The 15,126-nt window shown below is 49.8% G+C and overlaps 4 protein-coding genes across 4 annotated transcripts; 3 read left to right on the top strand and 1 right to left on the bottom strand.

The window, feature by feature from the left end:
* Positions 1 to 203: 203 nt before the first annotated feature.
* LAJ45_06482 (uncharacterized protein) lies at positions 204 to 714 on the top strand (the record flags this gene model as incomplete). The annotated part of the gene is made up of 2 exons (XM_046116046.1): positions 204 to 286; positions 351 to 714. 2 exons carry the CDS (start codon positions 204 to 206, stop codon positions 712 to 714), a joined length of 447 nt encoding a protein of 148 aa, XP_045970707.1.
* A 774-nt stretch (positions 715 to 1,488) lies between these two features.
* Positions 1,489 to 2,568, bottom strand: LAJ45_06481 (uncharacterized protein; the record flags this gene model as incomplete). Its single annotated transcript, XM_046116045.1, has 1 exon — positions 1,489 to 2,568. The coding sequence occupies one exon, from the start codon at positions 2,566 to 2,568 to the stop codon at positions 1,489 to 1,491; it is 1,080 nt and encodes a 359-aa protein (XP_045970706.1).
* A 7,707-nt stretch (positions 2,569 to 10,275) lies between these two features.
* LAJ45_06480 (uncharacterized protein) lies at positions 10,276 to 11,620 on the top strand (the record flags this gene model as incomplete). Its single annotated transcript, XM_046116044.1, has 4 exons — positions 10,276 to 10,389; positions 10,442 to 11,229; positions 11,432 to 11,503; positions 11,560 to 11,620. The coding sequence occupies 4 exons, from the start codon at positions 10,276 to 10,278 to the stop codon at positions 11,618 to 11,620; spliced, it is 1,035 nt and encodes a 344-aa protein (XP_045970705.1).
* A 2,604-nt stretch (positions 11,621 to 14,224) lies between these two features.
* LAJ45_06479 (uncharacterized protein) lies at positions 14,225 to 14,906 on the top strand (the record flags this gene model as incomplete). Its single annotated transcript, XM_046116043.1, has 2 exons — positions 14,225 to 14,261; positions 14,320 to 14,906. The coding sequence occupies 2 exons, from the start codon at positions 14,225 to 14,227 to the stop codon at positions 14,904 to 14,906; spliced, it is 624 nt and encodes a 207-aa protein (XP_045970704.1).
* Between the last annotated feature and the right edge of the window lie 220 nt (positions 14,907 to 15,126).

The following is a 15,126-nucleotide window of genomic DNA, read 5'->3' as shown; positions in this document are numbered from 1 at the left end:
GTTGGACATACATAGTAGTCTACAGTTATGCATGCGCAGGGGAACGTGTGTATTTACAGTGGAATTGTGTTTGAATATACACTCGACTTGGGGTTCTCTGGATATCATCGTCTCTACGTCTCAGCTCCCTCAGCTCTCAGCTACACATCTACAATACATCCAACACTCTGCACTCCAGCCTCACCACCAAGACCAGCACAGCAATGGCCGCAACCCCCGCCTCCCGCCTCCTCCTCCTGCACCAAGTGCCCTCCCACCCCAACACCAAAGTGCGCTTCCTCGGCTGGTACCCCCCCCCCCTTCCCCTTCCCCTTCTACCCCACAAACCACAACTAACACCACCACCACAGCATAACAACCCACGACCCCACCTCCCCCCTGCTAACACTAACGCACCCCCCCTCGCGCCTCGCCATCCACGTCGACATCAGCCTCGTCGCGGCCACGCTGGCACTGGGGTCGCTGCGCGACGGCGAGTGGGTCAATGTTGTCGGATACACGTCTGCGGCGCCGGCGGCGGGCGAGGAGATGGTGGTGACGGCGATTGTGCTGTGGGGCGCGGGGGCGGTGGGGGTGGGGGAGTATGCGAGGGTTGTGGGCGGGTTGGTTGGGGGTGGGGGGTGTAGGGGGGAGGGGGAGGGGGAGAAAAGGGGGAGGGAGGGGAGGGAGGGGAGGGAATTGGGGTTATTGGGGGTAATCGGGGTCTTTGGGTAATTGGCAGTAAGGTGTCAAGTAAAACCGTAATTATAATCATTGGCCTTTTTCGTATTCGGACTTCAAGCTTGCGGACTAGCTAGCTACTGGCTATGCAACTACCAACACTGACTACTACTACTAACAGCCGTTCTTTACTGATGCTGGACACTCATAGTTCTTCGCTGCCATTGCTAGTAGCTACTACTACTACTACTACAGATATGATAGCTCCCGGCTGTCACTGCTAAATAGCTACCAACCAACACCTGCGCTGCCATCACCACGTACGTACCAATACCATCGCCAATGAACGGCCCACCACTACAAACCACCACCAACGGCCAACACCTGCTCCCAGCTACTACCAACTACCAGCTACCAACACCAATTACCAATAACAATAACAGTAATAACAATAATAATATTGATGCACCTAACCCCCCGTACCTCGAGATGCAGATGCCAATCAACCCCTATGCTCTAGATGCAAAACAAAACCCCCCGTCTAATGATATGATGATCCACTCGGTCTAAAACACCAACCGACCCCAATGAAGATAAGATGACAGTCGACAAAGGAAAGGAGGTAAAAAGAAGGAAGAAAAGAAAAACCCAAAGTCTAAACTACGCATACCCTTCTATCCCAACCCAGCCCACAAACAGACTACCCAAACCAAACCCGCACGCCGCATGCCCATAAACCCACAAAAGAAAAGAAAAGAAAAAAAACGAACAAACGACCAAACACAAAACACCCCTCCCCAGCAATCAAACACTACAAAAACACCCCCACTACCACCCCCACCTTCCACCCCCCCGTCCCTCCTCCCACCACCGCCCCTTCCACACCTTCACCCTCTCCGCCACCTCCTCCAACCCCACCCTCCCCTCCGCCCCCCTCCCAAAACACCCCCTCAGCACCCCCTCCACCACACCCCCCCTGCCCACCTTCACCGCCCTCTCCCCGCCCCTCACCCACCCCACCGGATCCCCCTCCCTCGCATAAATCCCGACATGCCTCACGCCCTCATACACCTCACTCCCCAGCGCCGCCGCCAACAACGTCATACCAACACTATACACATCGGCCCCCACCTCCAACGGCGCCTTCCCCCCGCCCAAAAACCCACGCAACACCTCCGGCGCCGCAAACCCCGTCGTCACAGCACTCACCCCCTCCCCCACCACCTCGCCGCCCCTCTGCGCGCTCGAGAAATCGCACAGCACCGGCTCAAACAACACCGCACCGGGGTTCTCACGACAATACGCATCCCACACCTCATCACCATCCCCATCCCCATCCGCGCCGGGGGTGTACGCCCGCAGAAGGACATTGCCCCACTTGATATCCCCGTGCACCACGCCAGCCGCATGCACGGCCGCCACGGCCGCCACCAGCCGCTCCGCCAGGAACAGCCACTGCGCGAACCCCACCACCGGTTCGCCGCGCTGTGTCTTTGTCTTTATGTTTGGCGCGCGGGCGAGGGACTCGAGGGTGCCGGCGGCGAGGAGGTCGAGGTACAGGTGTGCGGTCTTGGGGTCGTAGTAGTGTATGCGCGCCACGCACGGCGGGGAGGAGGTTGTGAGTGCTGCTGTGAGGTGGGATAGGATTTCTGCCTCTGCGTGGAGGATGGGGAGCGCGGAGGGGTTGGAGGGTGTTTTGACGGCGAGGTGGGGGGTGAGTGAGTAGACGGTTGACCATGCGCCGGAGCCGAGTTTGGCGGTGTAGGGTGTTGAGAGGAGGTGTGCGGGGGGTGCGGGGGTAGCGGTGAGGGGATGTGGGGTGAGAGGGGTGAGCGGGGGGGTGGGGTGGGTGTAGGAGGTGGTGGGGGGGATGGTGATTGGGGTGGGGAGCTTGGGTATGGGAGACATTGGTGGTGGTGGTTGTGGAGTTTCAATTAATTGGTGGGAGGTAGGCTGGCTCGAGCTGTGAAGTATGTGTGGTGTCGAATAATTGGTTGTGAAATTGGTTGAGTGTATTCGAGTCTTGAGGAGGTAGAGGAGGACGGAGAATGGGCGGCGCGGAGTTTAAGTGCTCGGCGCAAGCAACGAATAGTAGTGACGGCAGCAGTGCGTGTGATATAAAGCTAGGCAAAGGCCGATGTCGACTCGATACTATTTATGTCCGTCCCGAACACAGACAGGTAACAGCCAGACCAAGTATAGAATAGATTTGATTATAGAATGTAGATTGGAGAGGTATGTGAGCGGGACAGGTATATATATGTCTTGTCGTTGCAGAAGCAGTATCGTGAGTAAAAAGTACTCAAACGGTCCACGAATCGAATTCGGAGAAGGGACAATTAGAACTGCCCGCCTGGATGCCTGAGTGGCTTTGCTTTTCTTCCAGCTGGGGTAGCAAGTAAGTAGTCCCAAGAGAAGTGTGTAGCGGGCCAGGCAGAAAGGATGATATATATGTCAGGCAGTCCAGGCAGGCAGGCAGGCAGGCAGGCAGGCAGGCAGGCAGGCAGGCAGGCAGGCAGGCAGGCAGTTAAGTTGGTTAGGTTGTGAAGAAGAAAATGAGTGAGTGCCATGCCCGACCCACCCAACAACAACCTTCCCCATCCCCACAAGTGAGTGGAGAAAGAGCGACTCGCGCAGAGCGTGCAGAGTAGTGTGCAGTGCTGCTCAGGAAAGAGAGGAAAGCATGCCATCCATGCACACCAACGACATTAGGTTAGCTACATAGCTGTGTGTGCCAGCCAACCACGCACAGTGTTTCAACACTTCCCCCACACATCCACGGTCTCTGTTTCTGTCTCTCCGTGAAGAGTAATGGAAAAGAAAAGAAGAGCTCTCTGCTCTGTGTGACCTCGTATGTCGATCCTCACATCCCATCCCCCGTCCGTCCATCCCCAAAGGTTCACTCACCACAACTCCCGAGCGTCCATGGTCCATGGTGAAGAACCGTTACTCCCCACGGATCCCCATCCCCATCCCCATCATCAATTATCCCACTACTAAACAAAAAGCCAAAACCTGCTCTTCCCCGAGCCCGAAAAGCAAAACTAAACAATAATATAAAAAAGATTCCCCCCCCCCCAACCAAGCAAAATAACAAAAAACCCCGAGACTAAGAAACCCACCTGCACTGCTGGCCGTCAATTACTCTACAATAATAATCCCGGACGAAACGGAATCACCGGGTCTTATCTGGCTATTGCCGGTTGAAACAGGGACGTTTTTTTTTTTTTTTTTTTTTTTTTTCACGACTCGGTAAACTACACTTTTTCTTTTTTCCCCCCTTCAAACCCACCGCACGCGCACCAGAGTGCTCTACTGCGGTAGTAGTAGAGGGATTTTCCGGAGATAATACGATACAATAGATAAGCGACAGGGATGTGGGGGGGGGGGGGGGGAAGTGTAAAGTAAAGTAAAGTGTAGAGTGAGTGACATGTAGGTAAGGGAGCTACAGGTAAGGTATGGATGGATGGATGGATGGATGGATGGCATATGTTATAGGGAGTTACGGACTGACGGCCGGACGAACATGAACATGACGACGAGCAAGGCGGGTATCGGTTGTGTTTGTGATAATTTCCATTTCCCCTTCACGCACACTACTGCAGGTTCGAAAGGAAGCCGTAATCTGCAATCTATTAATCCTCAATCTCTTGTCTTGCGGGCCTCGAGATAGGTTAGGGAGGTAGATAGAGATTATGTGGCTATCTTTGCTTTCTCACTCTCTCTCTCTCCCACTCTATCATCTATCACTCTCACTCGGGCTGTGCAGGCAAGAGGTAGAGTTGCGCGACGGGATAGAGATAGAGAGATATTGTGGAGTGCGCCAGAGATAGAATATAAAAATACATGTACACATCTTACAGCACGTTACATTGAAGATGATAGAGCACATAACTCCGATAAGTGCTGACCGCCCAGCCAACCCAATTTGAGCCTCAATGTCCGTGCGCCTAGGGTAGGTACAAACTAACATCTACATACATCATGTACCTACGCCGGCTAATTCCATCTACCTCGTCTTCAATTCTTCTTCCCCCCCCATAACCACCACATACAAACATACAAATCCCCATACCTTCTATCCCTCCGCTCTCCACACACAACCCAACCCAACAGAACTCTTTCCTCTCCCCACAGGCCTCCACATCCACGACTGTAGATCTCCCCGTGGGTGTGTTTCTGCGCGTTGATTCGCCAATGGGGAACCACCACCACCCTCCTCTCACCTCCACACACCCACACATGACACCTGCAGAGTACCTAATAACCGGGGCCCGAACGTCAATAAATTCATTGTTGCATAACCTCGACACAGCCACGCGCGGCGAAGCGGTAGGATAAGTTTAATATTCGTTTGCCCTTCCTCCTTCCCCGAGGATATATTGGAAGATCAGCAGTGAAGGATCCACCACTTGGCAGCAGAGGGCAGGTTGCCTGAATTGACTTCTCATCCACTCACTTGCGCACTCTGCCCGAGCATCTTCTCGCTGCGGTGCGCAAGTATTTACTCACTCCCATCCATAGAAAACCACCGCTAAAAGCCACCCCCAGCAACGCCATCCGCCCATCACCACAAGTGCAAGAAAACCCACGCCCGATGGTTCAAACCCCAATTGCCAAAAACCTGGGAAAAAAAAATTGAAAAAAAAATAAAAGGTGGAAAAAAAAAGGAAGCAGAAAGAGGTTGTTTCAAAAGCAAGAGGAAGAAGAAATTAAAAAGACACGGTTCGCGATCGGCAGCACGTGGTCGCCGCAGATCGGATCATGTGTAATTAAGTACCGTATTCCCCCGCTTTTTTGTTTTGAATTGGCGTTGGGGGAAGAGAGGAGATGGCAAGCTGGAGTGGAGAGGGTATCGTGATTGCGATTCTGCCTGTCGTGGGTGGTGTGGGGGGCGAGTGAGGGGTTGTGATCGGTGGTTGCAATATTTCAATAGTCTGTGCGCTGCGCGCGGTAGTCCCGTGCTCTGGCATGCATGATATTCTCCAAACGTGAGGCCCATTCTATGATAGGCGCTCTACTCTACTTTAGAGTATAGTTGCAGATACATAGAGATCGATATCGTGACTCAATGTCTTTTCCAATTGATTAGAAACCTGGATCGCACCTAAGCTGGATTAGATACGGAGTACATATACTTGACTCTGGCTCTAAGCATACATAGAAGAGCTATTGGATAAATTGATCTGGATGATCTGAGATTTCGATGTTACATGGGCATATGGATGTTCATCGTGACTGCCTAAATGCACCCAAAGTCCAATCCAAGGGAACGATGCTATGAATGACTTCCAGAGAGATGAAGATGCCAGATTTCAGATGTATAGATCATCCCTGCCGTTTCATAGTGTTGGAGAAGGAGCTTTTGGGCGCCTGGTAACTGGCACAAGGTTTAAATTTAACCTCTCAACAATATAGTGTTTGCTTGCGAATCGAGGGGCGGTGAGGCAGACCCAAGATATAGGGTTATTATTCAGGGGCCTATTCTATGTAGCCCTCAGTCGATAAACCTTGTCAATACACAAAACCACTCATCAATGTTTGAGGCTTAAATCACTGCTGTGGTGCTTGCGTGACCGATACTAGCTAGACGTAGTCGTATATAAAGTCCGCCATAATAAAGCTGCGAGCGTAAATTTAAAAAGGGAAGTAAGCCAAGAATGCAAAAAAATAATGATGTTATTATCGCTCGTTGCTTTGATTGGTAGGCCTTCGAACCATGTTTTTTCGAGTAAAGGAAATATAGAGCTTCGTCGGTGGCTACACGGTGTCATCAGCGAGAGGGACGGGGATGACAACATGTATGTACCCACAAATCGTACAAGGAAACTACGTAGAGACAGATATCACAGAACTCAAAAAGAACAGATTATCAACAACGGGGAGCAAAGAAATAACCACATATACATAAGAGCCTACCAACTTATCAGTTTTCTAAGCCCCCAAACCTGCGTTCTTCTACTACATTCTCTCCGGCCTAAACCCTTGAACAGTATTCATAAGCCCTTATGCGCCAGCATGAAACTCGTTTTAGGTTTTATCGATATCGTTTAAGTGGGTCAGCCCAACCTAGAGACATAAACTATCGACTAAGTTGAGTCATTAAATTTATAAAAGGAGACGGTTATGGCTGAACATTATCGTTCCAATGTTTATAAAGCCCAAGGCTGAAGGTTTAGAGCAGTTAGTAGGTTTAAGGGAATAATAGTTAGTAGGACGGTGAGTTAGTGAGTTGATAGACCGGGGAGAGAATCCCTGTAGTCTTGTCGTTAATGTGTGCCTATCATTTTGTCTACTTCTGTCTTGCTCGAATGTGTCATTCGCCGCTCGGCTGCGGCTTAATCACACAATCTCACTCGTTTACACAAACGCAACATCAGCCCAGCCTTAGATACATGTATCCAGCTGTAAAGAAATATCCCTAAATATAGGAGGTCTCTTTCTTACCAGATGTAATTTTTTGGTTTTTCCTCCGTTTATGGGCTTGGAACTGATTCTGACGACGAGGCTCATCATTACATGTATGTAATTAATATTTCAATAACTCTAGTTGATATATATAGCTGTTATATTTTCTGTTATCCCTTAGCCAGGTGCGAGCGGGAGTCGAGGGAAGGTTTAGCTAGTAGTTCCATTCTTTGGACCGAGCACAGCAGTAGTGTTTACACATATTCCGAGAGATTGCGTACAGTTACCTCAGGGGTCTTTAGACAATTGAGTTTCCTTTCATTTTTTCTCTTAAAACACAGTGCCCACCCCCAGGCCGGCAAACCCCTTGAATTAAAGATTTGACTTTGGGGGGGGGGGGGGGGGGCAACTGTTTCCGTACAACAAGCGAAGCATGGTTGCTTTTTCGACAGATCTTCAAACTCTAGAACGCGCTGTAACCACAGCTAGCCCTTGATGTTCGGGGGGTAAATGCATGTATGTGGTGTGTTCTCGCTGTCTTGCATATATAGCGTTTCAAAGGTTGAATGATCATTTCCCTAGTGAGAGAGAGTAAAAAGTAAAGCAATAGCTACTTTGCCTTGTGTTGCCCGGTGCGCCTAGTCGATTATTGTCCTTAAATGGTTAATATGCGTTGATCAGATACTCAGAAACAGGCTGTGATAACCAAAGTAGAGTGGGGAGCCTTGATAGGAGCAAAGCAAAGAAGGAAAGAGATCACTCCCCAAGCTCCTCGGACACTAGACTCCAGAAACTGACATCTAACGATCTTTCCTTCATCCTGCTGGAAGAGATGGAAGGAGAGTGTGGGGGAATAGGAGCACTCTGACAACCCTACCATAGGCTAGGGAAAGAAATGACGCTGCGTTTTGTACCACCTGTTTATGTTTCATGGGAAATGAAGGAAGAGAAAGGCAGAAGTAAAAGAAAAGACCGCTTACGAAAACCACCTTAACACTAAGGGGGCTCTAAGACCACAAAACCCATATCAGAGACTACATCTATCTACTATACTATAAAAGGGTATGGTTCCGCTAAACCAGCCCAATCCTAGTACGTAGATACGACCCTGACTGACCATGGGGGAAAGAGGAGAGACCCAGGTTATGAGCGAGCTGCTAAGATAATTAAGCTGGCAATAAATTTTGAAAAATAAAAATTACAAAAAGTGATGCTGTGACCATGCGCCCTTCACGGGCTACAGGCTCTAATTCGCGATATTGAACTCTAGCTGCTCCCCGTTACATGCCGTGCACCCCGGGGGGTAGCTCCCACCCCCGGGGTTAAACCCGTGACCTCCGGGCGGTCATGGTGGCTCAACCCACGCGGTGTAGCAAGACGAGGCGTCTACTACTAGACTACCTCGCCCACACAATTGTCGGAGGGTGGGAAGTAATGGTTAAGGGAGTGAGGCAGAGCAGGCTAGGGGACACCTAGCCCTGCAATCATAATCTACCACGAACCCACTGGGCATCCTCTTGTGTAGTAATAGGTGCGCATGTACCAACATTAATTACGCCTCGCCCGCCTATGCAATGTATTCTCCAACTACATTGTATTTTCTACATGTAGCTTACCTCTCACTCCGAATGCCTCCGTGCCCGAGTCACAGACCATCACTCGACCGGTGACTCCATACAGCACAGCCGACCCCTGTCTTGGCAGCGGTGCCCTCCAATTTGTCGAAACACCCTTTCCCACCAAATATCTTTCTTTCCAGCACTCTTTTACATAAACGGTTGCAGGATGAGCCGAGAGAAAGCTTTTGAAATTAGTTGATGTCCCTCCTAGCTCTTAACTACGCTCTTTCCTAGCCCCGTTCTCACTTCCTCTCCTCCCCGAGTCGCCCAACACTAAATCCGGCGACGGAGCAACATAGGCCCTGCGTGGGGTCTATACATTAACATACGCGTGATTGGTAACTACGACTTCCCAGGTCCGTCTATTGGTCTACACAAATCTTCCGGTGCAGCGATAAACGGGGGTCTGGCAAGGCGTAGCATATATACAGCATAAAACCTAAGAGGGAATGATAAGCCACAGCTCCAGTTCGGGCCCCTAAGCTCTAGAAACTTCTCAAATCAAGTACTGAGAGGTCAAGGTCGCTTATCGCTGCAATGGCTATCCACCGAGTGATATTCCATGCACAATCTGGATAATTAAGGATGCTATAGTTCCCAGAACCTAACACATCTGACCTAGAGATTTTCACCATCAGTGCAGTAACGTGTTTCACGGGAAAAGTGATCATCACCGGGAAAGCAACCGAACCTCACAAAATGAGGTTGTGGGCACCAAAACACAATATATGAAGGCAGGCACATATAAGAGGGTTCAGTGTGCCCTTTCCGAATCATGGAGTTACTTGATAATGAATATAAACCAAAATTTGGTAAAGTCAATAAAGCTTACACTCCCTAACCCAGTCAACGACCTCTCTGAAACAATACTCTTGCTAGATAGAGGTAAATCATGTCAAAAATATTTGGGAGACATCTAAATAACACCTCTGGCTACTTGGTTCTGTAATTGTATATAAATTCGGCTTTCTTCACCAACTTTGGATCATCCCGTTGTCACCCTTGATTGCTTTCCCGGTGACGATCGCTTTCCCGGTGAAACACTTTATTACACTGTATCGAGTTACTAATCTCCTCCCCCCAAAAGGTACAAAGTAATATTTACTTTTTACGGAATAATCTGTATCCGTATCGCAATAGGATACCATACACCACAGAGATCCCCAAAGGCCACATCTGCGTGACTTTATGGTTCTACAACATTGATTGGGAATGATGCAACAACCCCAGTGTCAATTGTAAGCTCAGAGCTGCATATTGCATATGCCCCATCTATATAATATCTAATCAAGTAATCAAGTAATCAAACCCTCAGTCTGCGGGGGTTATACGGATACGGCCTCTACTATATCCCTGAAGCTATTGCAGGGCTCCGAACATTCCGGTCATCATTCCTCTCTTGTGCGACGGTAGCTCCGGGAGCCAATGATCACCCACAGCTGCACTTCCGAATCGGGTACTATCAGTGCACATCAACCAGGCCACATCCATGAGAGCATCTGAGTATATAAACCCCCACAATGCCTCTCCAACCAACCTACACACAGAGATCCCACACCTCTAGCTCCAGCTCCAGCAAATAATAAAAATGGCACCCCCAAACCGCCGCGACATCGAATTCCCAACCCTCGACGGCACCACCCTCCGCGGGTGGTTCTACCCCACCGGTCAAAACGCACCCTCAATCATTCTAGTCCATGGCGTTAGTATCCTCCCTCCCTTGACAGAACACACTCGCAGCTAACACTGGTAAGCTTGCCTGCCTGAAAGAATGGTACTTCGACACCCTCGCCGAATACTTCCAATCCCGCGGCGTCTCAGTCCTGCTCTACGACCACCGCAACTTCGGCGCCTCTGACGGCACCCCACGCCACGAGATCAACCCGAACCTGCAGCAATCTGACGTCCACGATGCCGTCACCTATCTCCTCAGTCTCCCCGAGCAAGTGGACCCCGCCAAGCTCGCCGTCCTCGGATACAGCTACGGCTCCGCGCACTGCGTCCACACCGGTACCCTCGACCGTCGGGTCAAGGCCGTTGTGTCGCTCGCCACATTCACGAACGGCGAGTGGATTCTCAACTGGACGCACCCTAACCGCGACGCCTGGGACCCCCGCATCTTTGCGGACCGGATAGCGCGGGTGAGCGGCAGCGAGCCCGAATATATCCGTGTTGCGCCAGAGGTGGGGGAGGATATGCAAGAGGCGGAGAAGAGTTCATTTATGCCGACGCCGGATGGGGCCGAGTTCTACTCGCGGATGCGGAGAGAGGTGACGCCGCAGTGGGAGAACAAGCTGACCTTGCAGAGTGTTTTCTGGGTACGGGGGTACCAGATGGAGTCGGCTTTACCGGCGCTGGCGCCGACGCCGTGGTTGATGCTTGTGGATGAACAGTCGGGGGAGACGTATCGGTCGGTGTGGGATATATCGACGGGACCGAAAGAGTGGGCGGTTATCCCCGGGGCGCACTTTGCTGTGGTGCAAGGTGACGCGCTGGTGAAGACCTTTGAGCTGTCGTTGGACTTTTTGAAGAGGCACTTGGGGTTTTAGGTATATGTGCGCGAGAAACTGGAGTGGACTTAGTTTTTGATAACAGATTACTCCACTCATATCTTTAAGAGAAGTTAGCCTGCCGCCGAGATAGCTTCTCATTTGGCGCAGGATGCTATGGCATAAAACAGGATAAGACATTGTAAATAAGTGCTGGTTTGAACTGAGAAAAATGCTTGTGCCCCGGATTTTCAGTATCAGGATCATCCGAATCAAGGTTCCGTCTTCGAACTCTATTGTTTCAATTTCGCGTTCACACTCCAAAGGGTATGTTAAAGTCGATCTAGCAACAAACCAATTCCAAACTGACATACCCTTCGAAGCGTCAACGATAACCAATCTGCTAGACACTCTCGGAGCTTTGGATATCCGTACAAGCTTTAGACTTGGGTTACAAAATAAGTTTACATTCGAGTGAGAAGCCATGACCGAACCTGTTTGCCAATTAGTGATAAGAAAGTCTCTTGATACGCGTATGGCAGAGACGACCCTAATCTCTGACTATATGGGCCGCCGCCCATCACACTTTTTCTTTCTCGTTCGGCTAGCCTTGTAAACCCTAATGCCATCTAGTGCAATTGCAGTAGACGGCTTCCCTTCACCCCGGAGGGGGGGAGGCTCGGTCTCTTCGCCCGCCGTTTAGTTAGACAACCAAGCATCCGCAGCAATTCTGTCTCATCAAGACCCTATAGGCCGTACATCTAGGGTCTATTGGGTTCTTGTATACCCTTTGATTCTTGAAGCTGCTGCCAGTCAGATGTCACATCATAGTTCTGAATTATTGCCCTACCGGCCAATGCGAGTGACACCTTGTGAACTTGCGTCCGCTGTTTGTTTTGTGTCCTAGATAGATGGTGAGTTCGTTCCCATTCTCCGTTGGGAAGGTCCAGTCGATGCAAGGCTGAGGTGTGGTTGGTTAGTGGAGTGCGTTAGGAGCGGCCTTGTTGCTGGGAGATAGGACTGGCGACAGGTATTTACATGTAGTGGACGTTGTATGCCGTGCTGTGTGCTAAGAATATCGCGCTTAGCATAGCACCATTTGTGAATGAGATAACCTTGCTAGCGGAGCTACCGTGTGTGTGATGGATGAGAGTAGAAAAAAAGCAGAAAAAAGCAGCGCAGTGATGCGGATGGAGAGTGAGAAAGCGAGAGAAGAACAGAAAGAAGGAAGAGGAAAAAGAAGGAAGGGAGGAAGGAAGGACGGCAGGGCCTGGAGACTGCAAGACCAAGCTGTGCCCTCGGTGCTTGGCTTCTCTTAGCTTCCGCCATGTAGCCTGCCTAAACCTGCGGGCCGCTCACAAATAAAGTTTCCTCTAAGACACACTTAGCGGGGTAAGTTGCACTCTGATCCACCCGCCGGTCTTCATGGATAGAAGCTCCCGCGGGTGGATTCTGCCATCTAGATCTAGCTTTTGAAAACAAAGGAAAGAGCCGCAAGGAAAACGATTCCCCTTCCACAGAAGATCGATAACCATGATATGCCGATTCACAAACCGTCACTCGCTGCTGCACCCTGCAGTCTAATACCCCGTAATTAAGAGCGTCGAGCATGCGGTACTTGCTTAAGCTTCTAACTATGATACGGGCTGCAACTTTCTCAACGTGCAACCAGGTCTCAATTAGAAAGGTCCTACTAACGCACGATACTACCTAAATAGCTTGAATTCTACGGGCTCTCAGAGCGCATACATCTATCCTTGTTGCCTGCAATGATCATCTTAGCATATGTACCCAGGGTGTCGGAAAATGATGCACATTGGGTGATATCTCAACCATGAGAGAATTAATCTGTACACAAGTCTATCTTGAGGTTAATTTAAATGTGTAGATTCCTTTCATAAGAATAAATAAATAAAAAAGGTCTGCCATCGATACTTTTCGGTTTTTTTTTTTTTTAACACTGATTTTCGCTACTGGATAGTGACTTGCTTGAAGAATGGCTATTTTGTATTCAATTAGCACCGGATGAATTCTTAGCCATTGTAGAGACGCCCTACACTCGAAATTTGAATTTAGGGAGTGTGTTGCGTTGCGCCAAAATATAGGTATTTGGGGTAATTGGCCTTTGTCAAACCAAAATGTGCATCACTTTCCAACACCCTGGGCACAGTCTATCGATCTCCCGTCTTGGCAGGGAAATGATTGCTGGTTAGCTACTACTAGGAAATTAAGGCCCAATAAGATGATTGGCTTAGCTAAGGAAAGTCAACTCTGAAAGACTCGGCAAAATGAATTGAATACTGAACCCCGACTGTACTCGTCCGTTCATACTTAGGCTCCCTAGATGCTGAGAGTCTATAGATAACTATCCACCACTTGGTATTCAATTCTTCAGAGATCATGACTTTCGGAGTATGTGAAATTCGGTGGCATAATAGATCCATACCCATAGCGTGCAGTAGTGCGATATGAGAGCAGTATGTCATTCTTGGTTCTGTTTTGTGCTGTAGTGGCTACACTGCTATGGAGTAGTAAATCGGCCAAGATGATTACGATCTATGTTCTGGAAGCTTATTATGGACCGATGTCTTCCCGAAGACGGTCTGCATGGATTGCGATGTATACTCCACTTGGGCTCCCTGAATATAACTATAATGCAATCATAAAAAATCTCAAGAGAACAATTAAAGCTGAATTTCAGTGCTTTATGCCGAAATAATTTGACTTAAGTACATACCGCTAATAAAATTACTTGGGGTTTACCGTTTCTTGTTGAGTAACTCTGTTTTTATAATATACTTATATCTGCGGTTATTTCACCACTAGATTTTGCCATCTCTGGGTGTCAAGAAGTGGTCAAAGTCGATAACGATTATTGCTGCGGTATCAATATCGTTACCGCCAAGACCTCTAATTTCTCCATACTCAACCGTTACACAGCTTCCCACAACGCGATATCCCAACTCTCCTCCAAATCCCCAAACCTCAAATCCCAACCCACCAAAGCTCACAACCTCACAACCTTATACTCACAATCCACAACCCACAATGTCACTAATCTCCGCCTCCCACGACTCCCTCCCCTGTAAGGCCCCACTTTCCACCCCAATCCCTTCAGACCCACTAACTAACGTCACCCACAGATATCGAACCCACCCCCACAGACTCCGAACTCTCCCAAATCACCACCCTAATAACGCGCGAGCTCCCCAGCACCTACCTCACCGCCCCACACCCCCTCCTTCCGCCGCTCGACGACGCCACCTTCAGCCCCGCCATCACACAAGAGCTCGCCCGCGTCGCCGCCGGCGAGCCACTAACAGGCGGCATCGACCTTACCCGGTACGAGCCCACCGCCCCTGTCGATGGTGCTCCGGCGGCTGAATACGAGAGCGCGCTCGCGTCTGCGTACGCGTCTGGCGCGCACCTCAAGACACGCCTTACGAACCTGACGCTGCTCAACGAGTTTGGCAAGAACGCGTGGCTTGTACACAATTCGCAGCTCGAGCAGATCCTGACGGGGCTGGAGGAGGAGCTGATGGTGCTGAAGACGGAGTGCGAGGTTGTCAATAAGGAGCGCAAGGGGCTGCAGAAGGATGTGGAGGTTGAGTTGAAGACGCTTGAGGAGCGGTGGCGCAAGGGGATTGGGAGGGTGCTGGAGGTAGAGGTGGCGGCGGAGAAGGTGAGGATGGAGATATTGGAGAAGAGGAGGCAGGGGACGGCGGTGTAGAGTGGGGGTGGATTGAGGGTGTAAGTTGGTTTTTTTCTTTTTTTCTCTTTTTTTTCTTTCTTTTAGAGCTCCGGGCTGGAATACCTTTTTTCCCCTCTTTTCTCATTGTATTACTACACTGCATAGTTGGTTTTCTGCAATTTATGTACTACGATCATTTCCGTGAGGCTTTAGACATTCGGTCTCAACTTCCAGACAAAACAGAAAACATGACTGAAAA

The sequence above is a fragment of the Morchella importuna genome (assembly GCF_003444635.1).
Source record: "Morchella importuna strain M04M26 chromosome Unknown Morimp01GS019, whole genome shotgun sequence".
Taxonomy (NCBI): domain Eukaryota; kingdom Fungi; phylum Ascomycota; class Pezizomycetes; order Pezizales; family Morchellaceae; genus Morchella; species Morchella importuna.
The sequence above is the reverse complement of the archived record's forward strand: the minus strand, read 5'-3'. Positions and strand labels throughout refer to the sequence as shown.